Genomic DNA, 23,443 nt, shown 5'->3' on the forward strand with positions numbered 1-23,443 from the left:
ATTAACATGTTGTTAGCATGTTTGTAACATGATTAACATTTACATAGCGTGTTGCTTGCATATTTCTAACTTACTTAACAAGTTACTAGCATGTAGCTAGCATGATTAGCAAGTTACTAGCATTATTAACATGTTGCTGGAATGTTTTTAACATGATTAACATGTTGCTGGAATGTTTGTAACATGATTAACATGTAAGTAGGGTGTTGCTTGCATGTTTCTAACTCATTTAACAAGTTACTAGCATGTAGCTAGCATGATTAGCAAGTTACTAACATTATTAGCAAGTTGCTAGCATGTTTCTAACATGATTAACATGTCAATAGCGTGTTGCTTGCATGTTGATAGCATGTTAGCATCATTAACACTGTTAGCATGTTTCACTAGCATGTTTTTAACATGATTAGCATGTTGTTAGCATATTTCTAACATGTTTCTAACATGTTACTAACGTGTAGCTAGCATGATTAGAATGTCGCTAGCCTGTTGTTAGCATGTTTCTAACATGATTAACAAGTTTTTAGCATGTTACCAACATGATTAGCATGGCGTTAACCTGTTTCTAGTAGGTTTCTAACATGATTAGCCTGTTACTAGCATGTCGCTAGCATGATGTTAACATTAGTAGCCTGTTATTAGAATGATTAGCAAGTTACTAGCATGTTTTTAATGTTGTTAACATGTTTCTAGCCTGATTAGCATGTCACTAGCATGATTCTAGTTGCTAGGCTTGGATAGATAGATTTTTTTTTTTATGACGGACTGAAGTTTCAAAGGCAGTGTGTAAACATGACCGACAGTATTTTTTTTACGTGCGAAAATTTCAATGTAAATCAAAGTAAAAACCAGACAAAAGTAATCCAAAAGTAATCCGATTATATTACCTAATCTGTGTAACGTAACGGATTACGTTGTTAGCTACAATTTTTGTCATGTAATTTAGAATCAGTAACGGATTACAATTTGGAAGTAATCTACGCAGCTCTGCATAGTACATGTAATCAGATTACTTTTATTTATTAAAGTTTACTTTAATTTACTAATGCTTTATTAAAATAAAACGTTGAGGCTGTTGATAATATTTAATAGACCTGAGCTGACATTAACGATCAGTGAACAGCTGTCAGTTATCAACTAATGTTCAAAAAAATGAATACTGTGACAAATGTATTGCTCATTGTTAGTTAATGTCAGATAACACACGTTAACTAATACAGGACTTTACTGTAATGTAACAGGGCTCTAGAGTGCGACCAATTTGGTCGCATGTGCGACCTAATTTCTCAATGGTGCGACTAAAAAAAATCAAAGGTTGCACCGGTGCGACCAGCCGTTTGAGGGGGGAAAAACGAAACTCCGTCACTCTTAAAGTCTCCCTGCTGCTCAACAACAGACACACATTAGACCCATATCGTGGTCTAAACCAATCAGAGATAAAGGACGGATCAAGCGTTTACAATGCCTCCTCCGCAAAAACACGGACTGGATCGCGGACTCCATTCATAAAAACCGAATTTACTATGGCGCGGAATGCCACGTAATACGTTGATTTCTGGAATGATAAATCAAAAGTTGGTCTGTCACTTAATTCAAATCGCGATATGGACTAGTGTCTATGAAAACTGAAAGGCAAAAAGACCGTTTAAAATGAATCCTGCATGTTCCGTTTGCCTCTATGTATTAATGGTGGAGACGTGTTTTTTTTTTTAACTACACGCGTAGCCTATAGGCTACTGAAGCACGCGTGACGCTCCCGCTAATTTTTGGCATTTGCATCTCACATGAACAGATAAACTCAATCTCCAAACCTACTGTGTCACTTTTACCGTTTCATTTGAGAAAGCATCATATCATACTGTACACACAGAAACTTCAACGCAACCTGTCAAAATAAGAGTACGGTTTAACATGAAACAGAACAATATAAGCCCTGTATTACTTTTGTACAGTATAATGTAGGTGTTTATATATATATTCCTATTTATAAATCATATATGTTTGCAAAAAATTAAAAAGGTTTATTTTTCATTTGATTAAAAATAAATACATGTTTATGCTTTCATTTGATTATGAGAAAAATTAAAACAAGAATTTAAAAAAATAAAATTAAATTAAAAAACAATTGTAGAGCCCTATTGTTCAAAATGTTAAAATAGAGAGTTTTGTCCTTATTTTTTCACTGAAATGTTTTCGTTATTAAACAAACTAGGGTAAAGTACTGGGGGAAAAAATATGCTTCAAATAAAGAACTTTATATTGACCAGATTGTTAGTTAATCATTTACAAGTCAATATTGCCTATATGGACAGGGATTTAAAAAATAAATAAAATAAAAAAGTAAAAAAAAAAGTGAACTTGTAAAACTGCGGTGTTGAATGTGATGCGGTTGAAAATTTGGGTGCACCTAACTTTTGTGCTGGTGCACCTAAGAAAAAAAGTTAGGCGCACCAGTGCAACCAGTGCAAAAAGTTAGTCTAGAGCCCTGTGTAATGTTTTTGCATTACAGCATGACAACTGGTTTAATTGTCCTGAAATAAAAAAAAAAATTGTAATAACAGCCACAAACAGCCAAGAGTTTCTTTTCTCTGTCTATTTTTTTACTTTTCGTGGTGAAATGTGAATGTTTCTACCCAAGAACTAAACCAAACTCACTGAACACTTGCAATATGTAGTTTGTGGAGCAGGAAAAGCAGTTTTATTTTTATGGCTTTGAGGGATTACGTCTATAGTTTACGGAAACCTTCACATCTGCCGTCCGCATCACGAGCAGATAATTGCATTTGGTCAAACAAATTTCCCTGATGATGGAATTACGGTTTTGAAGATCGGCTTGTGAAAACCTTTAGCGGACCATTGGAGGATCCTGGCTGAGCCTTGGCAAAACCCACGGCTCTTGGTTTACAGTGGAGGAGACACAGCTGCTCCTGCTGCGTGATTGGGTTTCGCTGGATGGAGATTACATTAGGAAAGCAGGTAAAGAATGAGTTCCACTTCTTTTGAACTACTTCAGATTTATTTACTTTTTAATAATGTCTGCTGTTTGTGTTCCACAGAAAAAAAGAAATGCAAATGGTTTAGATTAGAAGAACATGAGAGTGAGTTCATGAAGGGGAGACACTGCAGGCAAAAACACTTTTTTCATGCACCCATCAACTTGGAGATTTTAGGCTTTTTGGTGTTTCATAAAGTGTTTTTTTTTTCAGGCTAGTGGAAAGAAAACACCCAAAAGACACTGTTAAGTGTTTCTTTTATAGCACTGTATCTATTTGTGTCGATAGATTTCAACTAGATTAAAAAAATTTTGTCAAGACAAACTTTAAATTGGCTTGAGAAAGCCGGACCAGAAAGTCTGAAAAGATGTAAGAAGTTTAAAAGTTTTAAGTTGGACTGTTTACAGCCTCGGATAGTTTGAAGCTTAAAGTAGTTTTTAAAAGCTTAAAGTTGATAGATACATAGATGTTTCTAGCATGATTAGCAAGTTGTTAGCATGTCTCAAGCATTATTAGCATGTTGCTAACATGTTTCTAACAGGGTTAACAAGTTGCTAGCATGCTTCTAGCATGATTAGCATGTTACTAGCATGTTTCTAGCATGATTAGCATTTTGCTAACATGTTTCTTACAGGATTAACAAGTTGCTAGCATGCTTCTAGCATGATTAGCATGTTGATAGCATGTTTCTAGCATGATTAGCAAGTTGCTAGCATGTTTCTAGCATGTTGCTAGCATGTTTCTAACATGTTGTTAGCATGATTCTAACATGATTAGCAAGTTGCTAGCATGATTCTAACATGATTAGCCAGTTGCTAGCATGATTCTAACATGATTAGCAAGTTGCTAGCATGATTCTAACATGATTAGCCAGATGCTAGCATGATTCTAACATGATTAACAAGTTGCTAGTCTGTTGCTAGCATTTCTAAAATGACTAACAAGTCACTAGTATGATTAGCATGTTGTTAGCCTGTTTCTAGCATGATTAACAAGATGTCAGCATGTCTTTAGCACAATTAGCAAGTTGCTAGCATGATTCTAACATGATTAGCAAGTTTCTAGCATGATTAACAAGATGTCAGCATGTCTTTAGCACAATTAGCAAGTTGCTAGCATGATTCTAACATGATTAGCCAGATGCTAGCATGATTCTAACATGATTAACAAGTTTCTAGTCTGTTGCTAGCATTTCTAAAATGACTAACAAGTCACTAGTATGATTAGCATGTTGTTAGCCTGTTTCTAGCATGATTAACAAGATGTCAGCATGTCTTTAGCACAATTAGCAAATTGCTAGCATGATTCTAACATGATTAGCAAGTTGCTAGCATGATTCTAACATGATTAGCCAGTTGCTAGCATGATTCTAACATGATTAGCAAGTTGCTAGCATGATTCTAACATGATTAGCCAGTTGCTAGCATGATTCTAACATGATTAGCAAGTTGCTAGCATGATTCTAACATGATTAGCCAGTTGCTAGCATGCTAGCATGATTTTAACATGATTAGCAAGTTGCTAGCATGATTCTAACATGATTAGCCAGTTGCTAGCATGATTCTAACATGATTAGCCAGTTGCTAGCATGCTAACATGATTAGCCAGTTGCTAGCATGCTAACATGATTCTAACATGATTAGCAAGTAGCTAACATGATTCTAACATGATTAGCAAGTTGCTAGCATGATTCTAACATGATTAGCCAGTTGCTAGCATGCTAGCATGATTCTAACATGATAAGCAAGTTGCTAGCATGATTCTAACATGATTAGCCAGTTGCTAGCATGCTAGCATGATTCTAACATGATTAACAAGTTGCTAGCATGATTCTAACATGATTAACAAGTTGCTAGCATGATTCTAACATGATTAACAAGTTGCTAGCATGATTCTAACATGATTAACAAGTTGCTAGTCTGTTGCTAGCATTGCTAAAATGACTAACAAGTCACTAGCATGATTAGCATGTTGTTAGCCTGTTTCTAGCATGATTAACAAGATGTCAGCATGTCTTTAGCACAATTAGCAAGTTGCTAGCATGATTCTAACATGATTAGCAAGTTGCTAGCATGATTCTAACATGATTAGCAAGTTGCTAGCATGCTAGTATGATTCTAACATGATTAGCAAGTTGCTAGCATGATTCTAACATGATTAACAAGTTGCTAGCATGATTCTAACATGATTAGCCAGTTGCTAGCATGCTAGCATGATTCTAACATGATTAGCAAGTTGCTAGCATGATTCTAACATGATTAACAAGTTGCTAGCATGATTCTAACATGATTAGCCAGTTGCTAGCATGCTAGCATGATTCTAACATGATTAGCAAGTTGCTAGCATGCTAGCATGATTCTAACATGATTAGCCAGTTGCTAGCATGATTCTAACATGATTAGCCAGTTGCTAGCATGATTCTAACATGATTAGCCAGTTGCTAGCATGATTCTAACATGATTAGCAAGTTTTCTAACATGATTAGCAAGTTGCTAGCATGATTCTAACATGATTAACAAGTTGCTAGTCTGTTGCTAGCATTGCTAAAATGACTTACAAGTCACTAGCATGATTAGCATGTTGTTAGCCTGTTTCTAACATGATTAACAAGATGTCAGCATGTCTTTAGCACAATTAGCAAGTTGCTAGCATGATTCTAACATAATTAGCCAGTTGCTAGCATGCTAGCATGATTCTAACATGATTAGCAAGTTGCTAGCATGATTCTAACATGATTAGCAAGTTGCTAGTCTGTTGCTAGCATTTCTAAAATGACTAACAAGTCACTAGCATGATTAGCATGTTGTTAGCCTGTTTCTAGCATGGTTAACAAGATGTCAGCATGTCTTTAGCACGATTAGCAAGTTGCTAGCATGATTCTAACACGATTAACAAGTTGCTAGCATGATTCTAGTTGCTGGGCATGGATAGATGTATAATTTTAAAGGCCGTTTTCTCAACAGTTTTTTCTCTTACACTGAGCCACACGTCTCCACTTCAGTAACACTTACAACAAACTTTACAGTTTTATTACTTACTTTTTTATCGCCTTAAATAGAATGTTATATAGAATAAGTTACATCCAATTGTTCAACTCCTGGCACGTCAAAGTAAAATGTGCACATCTATGATACCAGAAACTCGCATTTACACTAAGAAAAATGAAACTGAAACTCCTTTGAGTCTAAAATGGTTTGCATTTTCACTTTAACCGGAGCGAACTAATCTCATGGATTCACGAGCACTGCATTATCATAGAAGCCAGCCGGGCTCACGTTTCTGAAACCAGCTCCAAGATAAACGTGTCTGCGCTCTTTGCGCCAAGGCTCTGCGTTTCATCACTGCCGTCGAGAGTGGCATCTCGGAGGCTGTCGTTACAGAAGTTAATTAAGAAAGAGATCAAACAGGCAGGCTGTCAGCCGCCCCCCTCCGACTCAAACGTGGCCGGACGCCAAACACCAGGAATATGGAGAAGTTTAATCAGACTCAAACCAGTTGAGACATGCTTGACATGGCCTCTACTAAGTTTATTCAAGGTGACGCAGGGAGCACTTCTGTCCAAAAATGGAGGTATTCCAGTGTTGATGGTTGCACTATGATTCTAACAAGTCCTCAAACTGGTCCTTGTGTTTTTGTCACCCCCTCACGGAAACTTGCAAACAAAGGACACAAAAGGCTTCACCTCCTAAACGAGTGTGAACTTCCTGGGAGACCTGTGTGATCTCAACAATAGTGGCATTTTACATTGAAAACAAGCTTTGAGACGCTATACTGTGACGGTCTAACAGGCAGCGCTGTGTCTCAAGAGAGTGTCTGAGGGGGAAAAGCAGCTGTTGTGTCCATCAACACGACTCCTGTGGAGTTCAGCTCTTCTCTTTTACTTGATCAAACAAAATAGCGCTCCAAAAACAAAAACAAAGTCGATAAATGGCAACAGCTGGCGATGGACTCGTCTTGACCTGACGTGAACTTGAAGTATGCAGACTACTAGCTTTGAGAAGATAACAAGAATCATTCATTAAAAACAAGAATGGTTGGATTGCGTCAAAGTTCACTTAAAAATTGGCAGAATTAAAGAAAAATATATTTGAAATATCATTTAATTCTTATGCATTGCAATCATGCAAGCATGCAGTCGAAACCAAAATCTATTCAGACGCATACAACATTGTGAAAATGGTAATAAAATTTGACGAGAGCTCAAGAGAACAAATTCATCTTGATGATCACAAATGAATTACAGTCAAAGCAAAATTTATTCAGACACCTTCAAAAGTTTATTCGCTATGGTTTAGAAAACGGTAATAAAATATGATGAGAACTCAAAGCAAATTGATCTTGATGGAAGGGTATGTAGCAAATAGGGTTGAAAATTTCGAGACAATTTCGAAAAACACTTGGAAGATTCCAAAAAATCCTGGAAAGTTTCCAAAATTTCTGGAATGTTTCTGAAATTTACTGGAAATGTTCCACCTTTTTGCAACCCTAGTAACAAAACACGGTCAGGTCCAAGTGTCAAATCAATTTTTTGGTCCCAAATGTCTATCAGTTTTTACTGGTAGTCCACTGTCTGAAGAATTTTTGGGTATAATATGTCACAGTTTACTTTATTTTGCTATCCTCGCTTAACTATAGCGTCCTGCAACAAAAAATCTAAAATTATATCTGGTGTCTGAATCATTTTTGGTTTGATTTTGATTAAAAAATTAATCTAATATTTTAATAAAGAACTTTATAAATTAAAGAATATTATGTTTAATATTATTAAAACTGAATTTAGGCTGATTTTATTAAATATTGCGGCTGAACGGGACTTTTTTTTTTTTTTGCATCACAATAAACCAAAAAATGCAATGGTCCTCAATGCAAAATAGAATTTCTTTTATCTTTTGATTTTGGGTAAATAAAATAGCTAAAGCATGTTCACTGTAAGCCCCAACTGATCAATTCAAGTTGTTTGCTCTTTAAAATAATACATTTATAGCAAATTGAAACTGTGAGAAGTTTTAAGTGACTATGAAATGCCTTAAATATAAATGTGTGAAAGTCTACCAGCCAGAGCCAAACTACTGCAAACTACAGAACAAAAACACGCATAAAAACTCCAAACTAGTCAGATAAAATTACAATATTAGCTCTTACGTCTGCTCATTCATAATTTATGAGCCATTGTTTTCGCTTTTCTCCTGTTTGGAGTGACGTTTACAAAGACCATGAAGTAAATGATTATGATAATACGATCAAGACCACAAAACGAATGAGAAATTCAAACATGGATTTCAGTGAAACACAACACCTGAGAAATAACTGAATACACAAATAGCACTGATAACCACAGAGTCACACCTTCACGTTGCATAGCGGGGGATATTTCTTTCCCAGACTGTCTGCGATTAGCATATGAAAGACAGGAGATGGATCCCCTTCGTCCCTGAGATCAAGCAGTGCCCTCAAGTACCTGTGAAATGTCTCTACCCTCCACCCTTTTATCTTTAAAGTCTTCATGCAAATGCTGCAGGTCCTTCAATGGGCCCCCGAGGCCGTCCCTCCCACCAACAATGACCAAAGCCATCTCTATCAGTCAAAAACTCCCAAAGTTTCCAATTGGAATTTCTGTTACATTCTAAAAAAATTAAAGTTCTTTATTGGAATCTTCAGTTCGATTTAGAACCTTTAACATCTATGGAACCACTAAAGGTTCTTTAGATGAATAAAATGTTCTTCACACTCTTCTGTGGCTTCCATGCCAAGGATCCTAATGGAAGTTTGTATATGATTCCGACATACACTCTTAAAAATAAAGGTGCTTTAAAGGGTTCTTCAAGCGATGCCATGGAAGAACCATTTTTTGGCTCCACAAAGAACCATTCAGTCAGAGGTTCTCTATAAAACATATCTTTCTTACCTTTTTATAATCTTTCGCACAAAGAAACTTTTGTGAAACAGAAAGGTTCTTCAGATGTTGAGGATGTTCTTTATGGAACCATTTAGACAAAAAAGGTTCTTCGATGGCTTCGTGAAACACCTTTATTTTTAAGAAAGCAAAGCTCGAGTTGAACTATTATAGTTCCCATTAACGTAAATGTCCTTGTAGGACATCAAAAGGACTTTTAAGAAATCGTACTGGATTTAAAAGTAACAAGTTGAACTTTAAAAAAACAACAACACATCCAGTAGGACCTTGATCTGGATTTGATTGGCTCCAAATAAGGTTAGAAGCTCTTGTTTTTCACAAAAGATGTCTCATGGGTTCAATTAATCAGGACATACAAACTCTCGAGCTATGGGCCACTCCACAGAACATCATGTACCATTTTTATGGTCCTCAAAAGAGAAGCTTCAGGTCTAACATCTTACGACTCCCCAAAACTCCCTCAAGATAAACTCCAGCTCAGACCATGCATATTTCATTAAAGGCCACACAGATGGGATTGTTCACTCTTGGAGGAGCTTGCAGAGGAACCAATAAGTCGTCAAGTAAAACTAAACATTTCAGATGAAGACATCTCACACACTGGACTATAATATATATATCATACTTTGACTTGTACACTCTTAAAAACAAAGATGCTTTAAAAGGTTCTTCAAGCGACATTTTTGGTTCCAGAAAGAACCATCTCTTTCTTACCTTTTTTTATAACCTGAAAGGTTTTTTATGGAACCATTTAGACAAAAAAGGACCTTCCATGGCATCGTGAAGCACTTTTATTTTTAAGAGTGTACTCCATATCCTATTTTTGCTATTATTTGAATTTCAACGGCTTCTACAATGCTGCATTGCAGTGGATATTTAAATAAACTTGGACTTGACTTGACCCAAGCAAAGCCTAATTAATATTCAAGTTGTCCAAGTTGGTGCAATTGATATTCAGCTCGTGTTTTACCTAAATGATAGACGTGCCTCATGAAGTTCACTTGGGCGCCTACAAATATGCACTGCATGCGCCCTATCAAGTTTAGATAAAAAGACAAACCCGTTTCTCCTTTCTTGGTCTACTGTTATGCAAACTTTATTTTACAGGCCTCCTCTGCCCTTACTGTACTTGGGATTTCTAGAAAAGGAGAGCGGATTGATTCATTCATATAAATGAGTATCCTTTAAGTCACTGGTAACATATTGGAACACTTTTTTTCTTTCTGGGCTTTTAAGCGTTTGCGAACACAACGATTGGAAAGTTTGCGTAAACTCAAACGCTTCGCTTTGGCTAATAGTTCTAGACGCACATCAATGTCTAAACTAGTTATGCATTGGGAAAAGAAGGGGGAAAGAAGTGGATATGAAGTTTCCGAACCTGGCAAATGCTACAAACATGCTGTACTGTGTAACAAAAATGCACGCTCATGTAGAGATGGATGGATTCTTACCTTCGGCGATCAGAGCAAACGCTAGGAAAACACTCTCGGCGTTTGTAAGTTTGCGCTCGTTTCTTCTCGTCCATAAACCCATGGTCGAAGTCGAAAAACGCGACTGGTATAAATTAAAGGCTTAAAAGTTCATGTATGTACAAATACTGCAATTGTAGGTTGTGGTATAAACGCTAAAATCCAGTTTCTTGGTCTTCCCCAAAGCGAGTCTTCCAGGAGTTGATGCTCGTTAGTTTGGAGCTGTGGGTTTGGTTGGATGTGTCAGGCGCTCCATGCTGAATTCACCAGAAATCTCCTCGAAATGGAGACAAAGAGCCCCTCTGAGCGTGTGCTTCTGCCAGTGCTGGGGGTTTGTATGAGCGCAGGAGTCGTGTTTCTCTCTCCGGTGGGAGTGGATGGGTGGGTGGGCTCTACGGGGCTGCAGGAAGGTAAGTGGAGACCAGGGACACCAGTCATTTGGAGTAGCTTTCGCTCAGTTCAAATGACCTCATTTATCTAGCTTATATTCGCCATGATTTAAAATAGCTCTATAAGTAGCACAGTTGTTCAAAAGAATAGCAACTGGGCTCAAATGTCATTTGTTCTTCATCTCGCCTGCCCTCTGTTGGCCAGATTCAGCGGTTTGATGCGGACGTCGTGCACTCTCAGCTTCACGTGCACCCGCAGCTCCATGTGACGTCAGGTGCGCTCTCTGAATTTCAAAGTGATTTTTTGGGAAAGACGTGGAATTCTATTTGTGACCCTGGACCACAAAACCAGTCTTAAGTAGCACGGGTATATTTGTAGCAATAGCCTAAAACACATTGTATGGGTCAAAATGATCGATTTTTCTTTTATGCCAAAAATCATTTGCATATTAAGTAAAGATCATGTTCCATGAAGATGTTTTGTACATTCTCTACCATAAATATATAAAAACTTGATTTTTGATTAGTAATATGCATTGCTAAGAATTTCATTTGGACAACTTTAAAGGTGATTTTCTCAATATTTAGATTTTTTTTCCCCCACCCTCAGATTCCAGGTTTTCAAATAGTTGTATCTCAGCCAAACATTGACCCATTTTAACAAACAACATATCAATGGAAAGTTTATTTACTCAGCTTTCAGGTGACGTAAGAATCTCAATTTCAACAAATTTACACCTATGACTGGTTTTGTGGTCCAGGGTCACATATGTACATTTGATGTGCCTTTTTTATACAGACAATCAAAAAATATTGAATTGTAAAGAACAACACATTATCCCTGATAGCACACATACATCTCGGAGACGTCTATTTGACGTCTGCATTTACATCTGAAAGACATCTGAAATACGTAGTTTGCTCATCTGCAATACATCTATTAGACGTTTCCCATCAGATGTCAAATAGACGTCTATTAGATGTCTTCAAGATGTTCTTGAATCACAATGTAGATAAAACTGACATCTTACAGACATCTGCCAGACGTTTGTACACAGCAGATGCTTTCCAGATCAAGAGATCTTTAACAGACATCTTGCAGATGTACGTGTGCATTTGTTTATATTATTAGGAAAATTCCATATACATAAGAAAAAGTGGGCTCAGTGTAAAAATTCTTTTCCTCATTTTATTAATGACTTTAAATTGTATGTAAATCTCTAGGAACAAACAAAAAACAAAAAAGCACTGAAAACATGTAATGCTCTAAAAACATTTAAATTTATGTAATTTATTTCTTTCTTTTTTCTATTTTGTTTCTTTTTTTTTTTCTCTGGCAGCTAATGCTAATATGATATGAATTTGTAATACCTCTTGTTCATGTGGCATTGAATTAATAATATTTTTTTTGTAATTTTACCCCACATCTTTTGGCACTGTAGTTATGTTAAAAAGTTATGGTATAATTCCTCGTGTTTATCAAAGAAAAAATCATTTTAATTTGCATTTTGAAAGTTTTTGCATATTTTAATTAATGTGAATAACGAAGCTTTTGTTATTAATCTATTTATATTACTAGTTAAGTTTCACATGCATAAGTGTAAATTTACTAACTAAAAACCAGTTTCACAGTGTTTTGTAAAGAATTGGAAAACTATTTCTGTACTATTCAACATAGGACTAATAGAAAAGCAATCAAAACGGTCTGTTTGTGTTCTGTCTTCAAAATCTTTGAGAAATGTAAAGTTCCCTGACTTTATAATATCTGTTGTTTTTGTCTGTATCTGTTGTTTAAAGCATAAAAAGCAAAAACAACAAAAAATATGTAATTTTGTTTTCAGCCTTACAAATGTGACCCATATTTTCGACCTCAAAGGTGTTATTTTTTTATTATGAAAATCCAAAACTATTATCTGTTGAATAAGATGTTAACTTTCTTATATTGAATGCAAACTTTTTTATTCACAAAAATGGCTTAAATCTCCTCTGTCTTTTTCCATTTTTCTTGCTGAACTTGATTATCTTGTTTCATCTCTTAGACTTCGAAATAACAAAAAGAGGGCAAATAACAAAAAATTGTGTTGCATTATGACAACTTTTCTAAAGGGATGTAGTTTATTTTTATACTTTTCTTTTCTGTATGGATAACACCATAATTTGATGTACGCACATCCAAAATATTATTTTTCTGTTTTTATCTTTCGGATTGTTCCTTGTAGGAATTTATCAGTGTCTAATTTCCCCGTTCTTGAATGTTTTTTACAAGTTTTGCAATAATAATAAAAGAAAAGACATTGTAATTTTGAGTAGAAGAAATAATTCTAAACTTTGTTTAAAGGTTTTTATGGTTGATTTTCATTTATATATGAATTCTCTCCAATTCATTGATAGTAAAAACAATTTGAAGATACAATTGTATTTGCTAAAGAGTTAAAGTTGACTGGAAAGTGAAATTATATACACTGTCATTTGGAAAATTGACATTTGGTTGTATTTATCTGTATTTTTGTCCAATTGTAGTTTTTGTATATTTATATCTAAAATGTAAATGGCAAACCTGTTTATTTATTTATTTATCTAATTTGTCTTGTTATAATTGTAAGTTTTGTGGTAGTTTGTAAAAAAAAAACTATTCATTGTAAATTTGTGGAACATCTCTAAAATACCTTTAACTTTACCTAGTTTTTATAAACAGGCTTTAATTAGTTGGTTCCTTAAATATAATTATATTTTTCTCCACATAGTTGTTTTAACAATAAAAATATAAGATATAAAAATAAATCTCTTTTTTATAAAAAAAAATATATATATACTTTTAGATGATCATGGTGCCCTTTTCACTAAAGAACAATGTATGCAAGAATTTTCTTTTCTAGTTTCTCCAAGAGAATATGCCATTGTTTTTGGTGCAGTTCCTGACTGCTATACCTTTAGTCAAGTCTGGCTCTATATGTTCTTTAGATTTCAGTATTTTTGACAACACTTACTTATTTGTTGACCCAACATGTCAAACAAAGACATTCGTTCAATTATCAACAGATCTCAGATTTCTTTACCTGCTTGTGTGAGTTCTCGGAGTAATATATTTAGTGATATAGAATGGAAAGATTTTTGGCTTCTTAAAGGAGTAGTTCACTTCCAGAACAAAAATTCATGTCTTTCTTTCTTTGGTGGTAAAGAAATTATGTTTTCTGAGGAAAACATTTCAGGATTTCTCTCCATATAGTGGACTTCTATGGTGCCCCCGAGTTTGAACTTCTAAAATGCTGTTTAAATGCAGCTTCAAATGCCTCTAAACGATCTCAGCTTAGGAAGAAGGGTCTTATCTAGTGAAACGATTGATTATTTTATTATTATTATTATTTTTTTAAATTTACAATTTAAAAAAATAGTTTTTTGAAGGAAAACATTTTAGGATTTCTCTCCATATAGTGGACTTCTATGGTGCCCCCGAGTTTGAACTTCCAAAATACAGTTTAAATGCAGCTTCAAATGCCTCTAAACGATCTCAGCTTAGGAAGAAGGGTCTTATCTAGTGAAACGATTGATTATTTTATTATTATTAATATTTTTTTAAATTTACAATTTAAAAAAATAGTTTTTTGAAGGAAAACATTTTAGGATTTCTCTCCATATAGTGGACTTCTATGGTGCCCCCGAGTTTGAACTTCTAAAATGCAGTTTAAATGCAGCTTCAAAGGGCTCTAAACGATCTCAGCTTAGGAAGAAGGGTCTTATCTAGTGAAACGATTGATTCTTTTTTTTAATTATTATTATTTTTTTTATTTATTTACAATTTAAAAAAAATAGTTTTTTGAGGAAAACATTTCAGGATTTCTCTCCATATAGTGGACTTCTATGGTGCCCCCGAGTTTGAACTTCCAAAATGCAGTTTAAATGCAGCTTCAAAGGGCTCTAAACGATCCCAGCCGAGGAAGAAGGGCCTTATCTAGCGAAACAATCTGTTATTTTCTAAAAAATGTTTTTACAATTCATATACTTTTTAACCTCAAACACTTGTCTAGCTCTGCGTAAACTCTGTGTATTCCCGTTCAAGAAGGGATATATCGGAAAAAATCCCATCTGATTTTCTCCTCCAACTTCAAAATCATCCTCGCTGCAGAAGTCCCGACCCAGTGTTTACAAAGTCAACATGCAAAGAAGATCAAACGCCGTTTACGAAAAAAGGTAAAACAGCGATAGGACGATTTTAAAGTTGGAGGAGAATATTTGAGTTTACGCAGAGCTAGACAAGATGAGTGTTTGAGGTTAAAAAGTATATAAATTGTCTTTTTTTTAAATAACCAATCGTTTCACTAGATAAGACCCTTTTTTCCTCGGCTGGGATCGTTTAGAGCCCTTTGACGCTGCATTTTGGAAGTTCAAACTCAGGGGCACCATAGAAGTCCACTATATGGAGAGAAATCCTAAAATGTTTTCCTCTAAAAAAAAAGTTTCTTTACGACTTAAGAAAGACAGACATGAACATCTTGGATGACAGTTAACTCCTTTAATAAAAATTGTTGAAGTTTCTTCAGTCTGAAGAAATAATCAATCATTTAATTTGGGACTGTGTTTATTGTAAAGTGTTCTGGGTTGTTGTTTTTTTTTTAAATTTTGTTTATATCCAAACTTCTGTATAACCCAAATTTTTTTTTTTTTTTGGTTACTCTTTGAATCTAGACCCTGTATTTATTGCTATTTCCTGCTAAATTTTTCATTCATAAATGTAAATTGTCAAAGAAAACCTTCCTTTTTGTTTCCAGGAACGATTTTGACATTTATATAAAGTCTTTAGGAAACTCTAATAATTATATTATAATAACTCTTTCATGGTGTGATTCTTATAAGATAACATATAACATTTGGTCTTTTTTCTTTTCTTTTTCCTTAAGGCTGTCTTTAAATACCACATGGCTACTGAGAGATTATAAATGCATTATTCTTGTTGTAAAAGGAGTGATTTTACTGTATATTTCTATCATGACAAAAAAGAAGGTGTTTGTAGAATGTTAATAATGTTTGGATTTCATTTTCGGGTGAACTGTCCCTTCTAGTATTTGTAAAGTGTTTTAACGCCGGAATAGTGTAAACAACAGGCGTAACCACAGCAAAAGTTGTGCGTTTTAAAATATAAAAGCCCTCAATGATTCAGCTCCTCAGTACTTGAGCGAGCTCTTGTCCCTCACGCTGCATTCTCAAAAACTGTAGCAATTTGATAATACCTAGAATATCAAAATCAACTGCGGGCGGCAGATCATTTTCTTATTTAGCGCCTAAACTCTATCTAACACTGTTCGGTCAGTTTAAATCTAGATTAAAGACACATCTCTTTAACCTGGCTTACACATAAAACATTAACACATTTCTAAAATCCAAATCCATTAAAGGATTGTAAGGCTGCATTAATTAGGTCAACCGGAAGGGTAATATCAGGTAAAATGGGCCACTTAAGGTTTGTGTGCCATATTTCATTAAAAGTGAACAGTCAATGACTGCAAAGAATTTCAAACTGTTGCCATAACAGTTCATGACATTTAGCAAATATTTTTTATTGGACTGAGGTCGCCAAGGGGTGAGGGGCAATGCCTTATTTTAAGACCAGGCCAGAAAAAAGCAGGGTGAGTGGCCTGACATATCCAATCTTACTCCTCAATAATAAGGTTGATAAATCAATAAAAAAAAAACCAAATGCACATATAGAAATAACGATTCATAGTCTTGATGGCATCTGTGAGATAAAATGCTGATTTAGCTAAATAATCTAGATTTTTATATTTTAGGGACCGTCCCAATTTACCTGAATCAGTGTTGTTTTTGACAACCATCTTAGATTTAGTCTTAGTCTTAGTCTTTTGGACTAAAATGGTTATTAGTTTTAGTCAAATTTTAGTCACTTCTATATGTGATAGTTTTAGTCCAATTTTAGTCGACGAAAAGTCAAGAAGGTTTTAGTCTAGTTTTAGTCGACGAAAAGTCAAAAAGGTTTTAGTCTAGTTTTAGTCAAAAAAAGGGGAAAAAGTAGTCTTTTAACAAATGAATGTAGGTCAGTAAGTATTTTGCTGTTGGGTAGTGTCACTTATAAGTTCTCAAAATAGCAGATCTATAGTTCAACACAATGTGAGCTTCCGGATCGACTATTTTCACCAATAATTACAATAATGAAGGAATGTTTTAGAACATAAAAGACAAACAAGGATGGAATGCTAAGATCGGCTTGCCATACTAGTATGGCAAAGAGCATTTAATGCTAAAACGGCTTGCCATAGCGGCAGGTACTTTTTTCGGTTTTAATTGGCATGCACAATAAGCGGAAATGTCATGCATTTTAAACGTCTGACGGACCACCCACTAACATTTTCGTCTATTCTCGTCTCGTCAACGAAAACTCACACACGTCTCGTCATGTTTTAGTCATCAACGAACCATTTTTATCTCGTCATCGTCTCGTTTTCGTCATGGAAAAAAGTGGCGTCAACGAAATGATTTCGTCATCGTCATCGTTGACGAAAACAACACTGACCTGAATGTGTTGGGATAAAACGAGCCGTTAATTTCAGGTAAAATGGGCCACCTTCTGAGTAGCGTTTAGGCAGAAATTCTAGTGGTTCCTCTGATTAAATATTATTAATATATTGTATTATTGCATTTGTGACACACCCTTTTTACATTTTACCTTCTAAATACTAAAATTTTGATATAGAAGTGATATTAGTTGAAGTAGCCAAATGTTAAACTATTTATTACAGACAGCATAAAAACAAAGGATCAGAAAGGGAAAAAAAGGGTCAGAAAGGAACATTAAGGAGATAGAAAGGATGTCTGCTAGGGATGGGGCAAAAAATACAATCGGAGGGTAGGGGAGAGAATGAGAGGAGCATTGGCCGAATATAGGGAGACAGTCGAGAGAGGCCTAAAAGTAAATGTATGTTTTCTCAATGGTGTGAAACTGATGTTTTAATATAATTACACTGCTACATTATAAAATGAAATATAATTAAATGTGTTTTATCAAAAATGTCTCTATTTCACTTTGCATATTGACTGGCCCATTTTACCTGAACACTGCTATCTCAAAAAATGTGGGGCACCAAATGTTTAAAAAACCTGTAGGACCTGAGCAATTATATTTTACTACATCAATTCAACACAAAAATATTAAAAACAGTCCTTATTAATCATAATCATGGTTTTTTTGTTAGTGTCCCCAGCAGTTGACCAATAAGTGGCCCAATTTACCTGATATCACCCTACTCGTTGCACCGTAAGTAGAATGGCATCTAAGCTAATATTAGTCTGTTTCATTCTTATTCCGAGGTCCAGATCAGATGGTCACTGCAGTCCCCCGGATCCAGTCTGTACCCAGCCAAGATGGTGGATCAGCCCCTAGAGATGACCTCTACAGCCCTGAATGTTGACTAGATGAGCCCCAGAGACGGATCATCAGTGGAGACCTCGTCACCCAGGTGCAAGACCATGGGAACCTGATGAGTCCTCTCCAATCTGACATTGGTACAAACTGCAGGTTTGGTCTGGCCAGAGGAGAACTGGCCCCCCGATTGAGCCTGGTTTCTCCCAAGTTTATTTTTTTTCTCCATTTCTGTCACCTGTGGAGTTTTGGTTCCTTGCCGCTGTCGCCTCTGGCTTGCTTAGTTGGGGACACTTACCTTCCAGCGATATCGTATACTATTTGAACTGAACTGGATGAGGACATCACTGAAATCAATGATGAACTGCCTTTAATTGAAAATGTATTGTTTGCAATACTGCACTATTGACACACTATCGTCCTGTTTAATGTGAAGTTGCTTTGACACAACCTGTATTGTTAAAAGCGTTATATAAAGGTGACCTGACTTAAAACAAAAATGCAGTGTAAACATTGGCCATTATTTTTTAGCTCAGCTGTCACAGAATAGAACCCATCCTTGGCTTATCAAAGACAGCACGGGATAAGTCTATGCTGCCTCTAAAAATTGTGAGATGAAGGTATGTCAGTAGAAACAATGTGACACAATCTCAGGATTTAGACGTGCCAGAGGCAGCACTTTTCACTTTTCAGTGCTATCTGGGACAAAGCCAATGTTTGGAGAAGTCCTGCATACAGTGCCTTGCGAAAGTATTCATACTCCTTTTTTTTTTTTGGTACGTTTTGTTTTGTTGCAGCCTTATGCTAAACTGCTTTAAATTACTTTTTTTCCCACATCAATCTACATCTCATACACCATAATGACAAAGCACAAAACAGGTTTGTAACAACTTTGCAAATTTATTAGAAATAAAAAACTGAAAAGATCCCGTTGCATAAGTATTCACACCCTTTTCTGGGACACTGGAAATGTAGCTCAGGAGCATTCATATTGCTTCTAGATGTTACTACAGTTGGAGTGGAGTTAAACTGTGGCAAATTCATTTGAATGAGTCTGATTTAGAAAGGCACACACCTCTCAGAAAAGGTCTTACAGCTGAAAATGCATATCAGAGCCAAAACCAAGATAACTGCCTGTAGAGCTCAGTGACAGACTTGCGTTAAGGCAATGATCTAGAGAAGAGTTCAGAAACAAATCTGCTGCATTGAAGGTTGACAGAAGCATTATCCATAATGGAAGACGACTGGAACAACTAGGACTCTAGAAAATGTCTGCCAGCCCACATCCAAGCTGACAGAGCTTGAGAGGTGAAAAGGTGAGGCAAAGAATGGCAGATCATTGCCAAATGCAGATGTGCAAAGCTTGTCCCATCAGACCCAAAAAGACTTGAGGCTGTAAAGGTGCTTCAACTATGTACTGAGTTAAGGGTATGAATACTTATGCAATGTACTTATTTCAGTGTTTTATTTTTAATAAATGTGTAAAATTTGCAAATCTGGTTTTTGCTTTGTCATTATTATGGTGTATGGAGTGTAAACTGATGTGGGGAAAAACTAATTTAAAGCAGTTTAACGTAATGCTGCAACAAAACAAAATGGGGAAAAAATGAAGGGGTATGAATACTTTTGCAAGGCACTGTATGTCACCAGTGGGAAGTCTGTCATTTTTTACTGCCAGTCCATCCAGCATACTGTATGTTGTGATCTTTAAACTGGCAGGCTAGTGTCTACAGGCTTAATAACTTAACTAGCAAACCTCCATTTTTTTTTTTCATCATGGCTATGGTCCCATGATGATACCAAACCAGCGCTAACCAGCATAAACCAGCATCGTGAGAGTTTGTTCACTAGATCATTATATGAAACATTAAGCTAAGTTAGCACTTTTGGTGTGAGTTTGGTCTCACCATTGGGATTGTGGGAAGATTGAAAACAGACACTCCCGGTTCTACAACTTCACCCATGGGAGTGTCAAACCTGGTTGCCAAGGTTGATCCTGCTAATTTAGGTGGCTTACTAGACTCTAGTCTACACTTCCTAGGGTACCTTGAATTATTGGAGCCCAATTATTCACTTTCGTTCCAGTGAAACTGACAGTCAACTCCAGTCATCCACTCCCTTATTCTTGGCAAGAGAAAGCTCACTGTAGGCTCAGGCTATCCCAGACGTCACTCACCATGTGAAATCCTCATCATTTAACTACAGGTAGTGCTCAGGAAGGGTTTTTTCTTTTACTGAAAGCTTAAGCCTTTGTATTTCTACTGAAGGTAGCTTAAAAGCACAATCATAGAGTATAACAGTTATTCTGGATTGCACTGAATGTTGGGGAGGAAGAGAAAACTTGGCTCCAATCTACTGTGTTAATATGAAGGAAGTTTCTGTACTTAATTTTCATAGTTGTTTTACCCAAATTTTGAATTAGGCATTGCATGGCTTAATGTTTGATAGATAGATATAGATAGATAACATGTTTCTAGCGTGTTTCCAGCATGATTACCAAATTGTTAGCATGTTTTAACATGATTTGCATGTTACTAGCATGTTGTAACATGATTCTAGCATGATTACCAAGCTGTTAGCATGTTTCTAGCATGATTAGAAAGTTGCTAGCACGTTTCTACTATGTTTCTAGCATGATTAACAAGTTGTAAGCATGTTTCTAGCATGGTTAGCAAGTTGCTAGCACGTTTTTAGAATGATTAGCAAGTTACTATCATGTTGCTAGCATTGATTAGCATGTTTGTACTGTGTTTCTAGCATGATTAGCAAGTTGCTAGCATGTTGTTAACATGATTCTAGCATGATTAACAAGTCGTTAGCATTTTTCTAGCATGATTACCAAGTTGCTAGCATGTTTCTACTATGTTTCTATCATGATTACCAAGTTGCTAGCACATTTTTAGCATGATTAACACGTTACTAGTGTTTCTAGCATGATTAGCAAGTTGCTAGCATGATTCTAGTATGATTAACAAGTTGCTAACATGATTACCAAGTTGCTAGCACGTTTTTAGAATGATTAGCAAGTTACTATAATGTTGCTAGCATTAACATGTTTCTACTGTGTTTCTAGCATGACTAACAATTTGCTAGCATGGTTCTAGTATGATTACCAAGTTACTAGCACGTTTTTAGCATAATTAGTAAGTTGCTACCATGTTTCTAGCATGATTAGAAAGTTGCTAGCATGTTTCTACTATGTTTCTAGCATGATTAGCAAGTTGCTAGCATGTTGTTAACATGATTCTAGCATGATTAACAAGTCGTTAGCATTTTTTTGCATGATTAGAAAGTTGCTAGCATGTTTCTACTATGTTTCTAGCATGATTAACAAGTTGTAAGCATGTTTCTAGCATGGTTAGCAAGTTGCTAGCACGTTTTTAGAATGATTAGCAAGTTACTATCATGTTGCTAGCATTGATTAGCATGTTTCTACTATGTTTCTACCATGATTAGCAAGTTGCTAGCATGTTGTTAACATGATTCTAGCATGATTAACAAGTCGTTAGTATTTTTCTAGCATGATTACCAAGTTGCTAGCACATTTTTAGCATGATTAACAAGTTACTAGTGTTTCAATCATGATTAGCAAGTTGCTAGCATGATTCTAGTATGATTAACAAGTTGCTAACATGATTCTAGCATGATTACCAAGTTACTAGAACGTTTTTTGCATGATTAACAAGTTACTAGTGTTTCTATCATGATTAGCAAGTTGCTTGCATGTTTCTAGCATTATTAACAACAACAAGTTGCTAGCACGTTTTTAGAATGATTAGCAAGTTACTATCATGTTGCTAGCATTGATTAGCATGTTTGTACTGTGTTTCTAGCATGATTAGCAAGTTGCTAGCATGTTGTTAACATGATTCTAGCATGACTAACAAGTCGTTAGCATTTTTTAGCATGATTAGAAAGTTGCTAGCATGTTTCTACTATGTTTCTAGCATGATTAACAAGTTGTAAGCATGTTTCTAGCATGGTTAGCAAGTTGCTAGCACGCTTTTAGAATGATTAGCAAGTTACTATCATGTTGCTAGCATTGATTAGCATGTTTCTACTGTGTTTCTAGCATGATTAACAAGTTGCTAGCATGTTGTTAACATGATTCTAGCATGATTACCAAGTTGCTAGCACATTTTTAGCATGATTAACAAGTTACTAGTGTTTCAATCATGATTAGCAAGTTGCTAGCATGATTCTAGTATGATTAACAAGTTGCTAACATGATTACCAAGTTGCTAGCACGTTTTTAGAATGATTAGCAAGTTACTATAATGTTGCTAGCATTAACATGTTTCTACTGTGTTTCTAGCATGACTAGCAATTTGCTAGCATGGTTCTAGTATGATTACCAAGTTGCTAGCACGTTTTTAGAATGATTAGCAAGTTACTATCTTGTTGCTAGCATTGATTAGCATGTTTCTACTGTGTTTCTCGTATGATTAGCAAGTTGCTAGCATGTTGTTAACATGATTCTAGCATGATTAACAAGTCGTTAGCATTTTTCTAGCATGATTACCAAGTTGCTAGCATGTTTCTACTATGTTTCTATCATGATTACCAAGTTGCTAGCACGTTTTTATCATGATCAACAAGTTACTAGTGTTTCAATCATGATTAGCAAGTTGCTAGCATGTTTCTAGCCCGATTAAATCGTTGCTGCCATGTTTCTAGCATTATTAACAAGTTGCTAACATGTTTTTAGAATGATTAGCAAGTTACTATCATGTTGCTAGCATTGATTAGCATATTTCTACTGTTTCTAGCATGATTAACAAGTTGCTAACATGATTCTAGCATGATTACCAAGTTACTAGAACGTTTTTAGCATGATTAACAAGTTACTAGTGTTTCTATCATGATTAGCAAGTTGCTTGCATGTTTCTAGCATTATTAACAACAACAAGTTGCTAGCACGTTTTTAGAATGATTAGCAAGTTACTATCATGTTGCTAGCATTGATTAGCATGTTTGTACTGTGTTTCTAGCATGATTAGCAAGTTGCTAGCATGTTGTTAACATGATTCTAGCATGATTAACAAGTTGTAAGCATGTTTCTAGCATGGTTAGCAAGTTGCTAGCATGTTTCTACTGTTTCTAACATTATTAGCAAGTTATCATGTTGTTAGCATAAATAGCAAGTTGCTAGCATGTTTCTAGCATGATTATCAAGTTGTTAGCATGATTCTAACATGACACTAGCATTACTTGGAAGTGACTAGCATGTTTTTAGCATTATTAGTATGTTGCTAGTATGTTTCTAACATGATTAACATGTTATTAGCATGATTAGCAAGTTACTGGCACAA

The 23,443-nt window shown here is 35.5% G+C and overlaps 1 protein-coding gene across 1 annotated transcript in view; it reads right to left on the reverse strand.

The window, feature by feature from the left end:
- The window catches only part of LOC141338406 (inactive tyrosine-protein kinase 7-like), a 46,442-nt gene extending 35,724 nt beyond the window's left edge, over positions 1 to 10,718 (reverse strand). The window contains exon 1 of the mRNA XM_073843945.1: positions 10,356 to 10,718. Coding sequence (XP_073700046.1) covers positions 10,356 to 10,437 — 82 coding nt within the window. The 5' untranslated portion in view covers positions 10,438 to 10,718. The remainder of the gene's footprint in view (positions 1 to 10,355) is intronic.
- Positions 10,719 to 23,443: the final 12,725 nt, after the last annotated feature.

Source organism: Garra rufa, chromosome 7 (genome assembly GCF_049309525.1).
Source record: "Garra rufa chromosome 7, GarRuf1.0, whole genome shotgun sequence".
In the NCBI taxonomy this organism is placed as follows: Eukaryota; Metazoa; Chordata; class Actinopteri; order Cypriniformes; family Cyprinidae; genus Garra; species Garra rufa.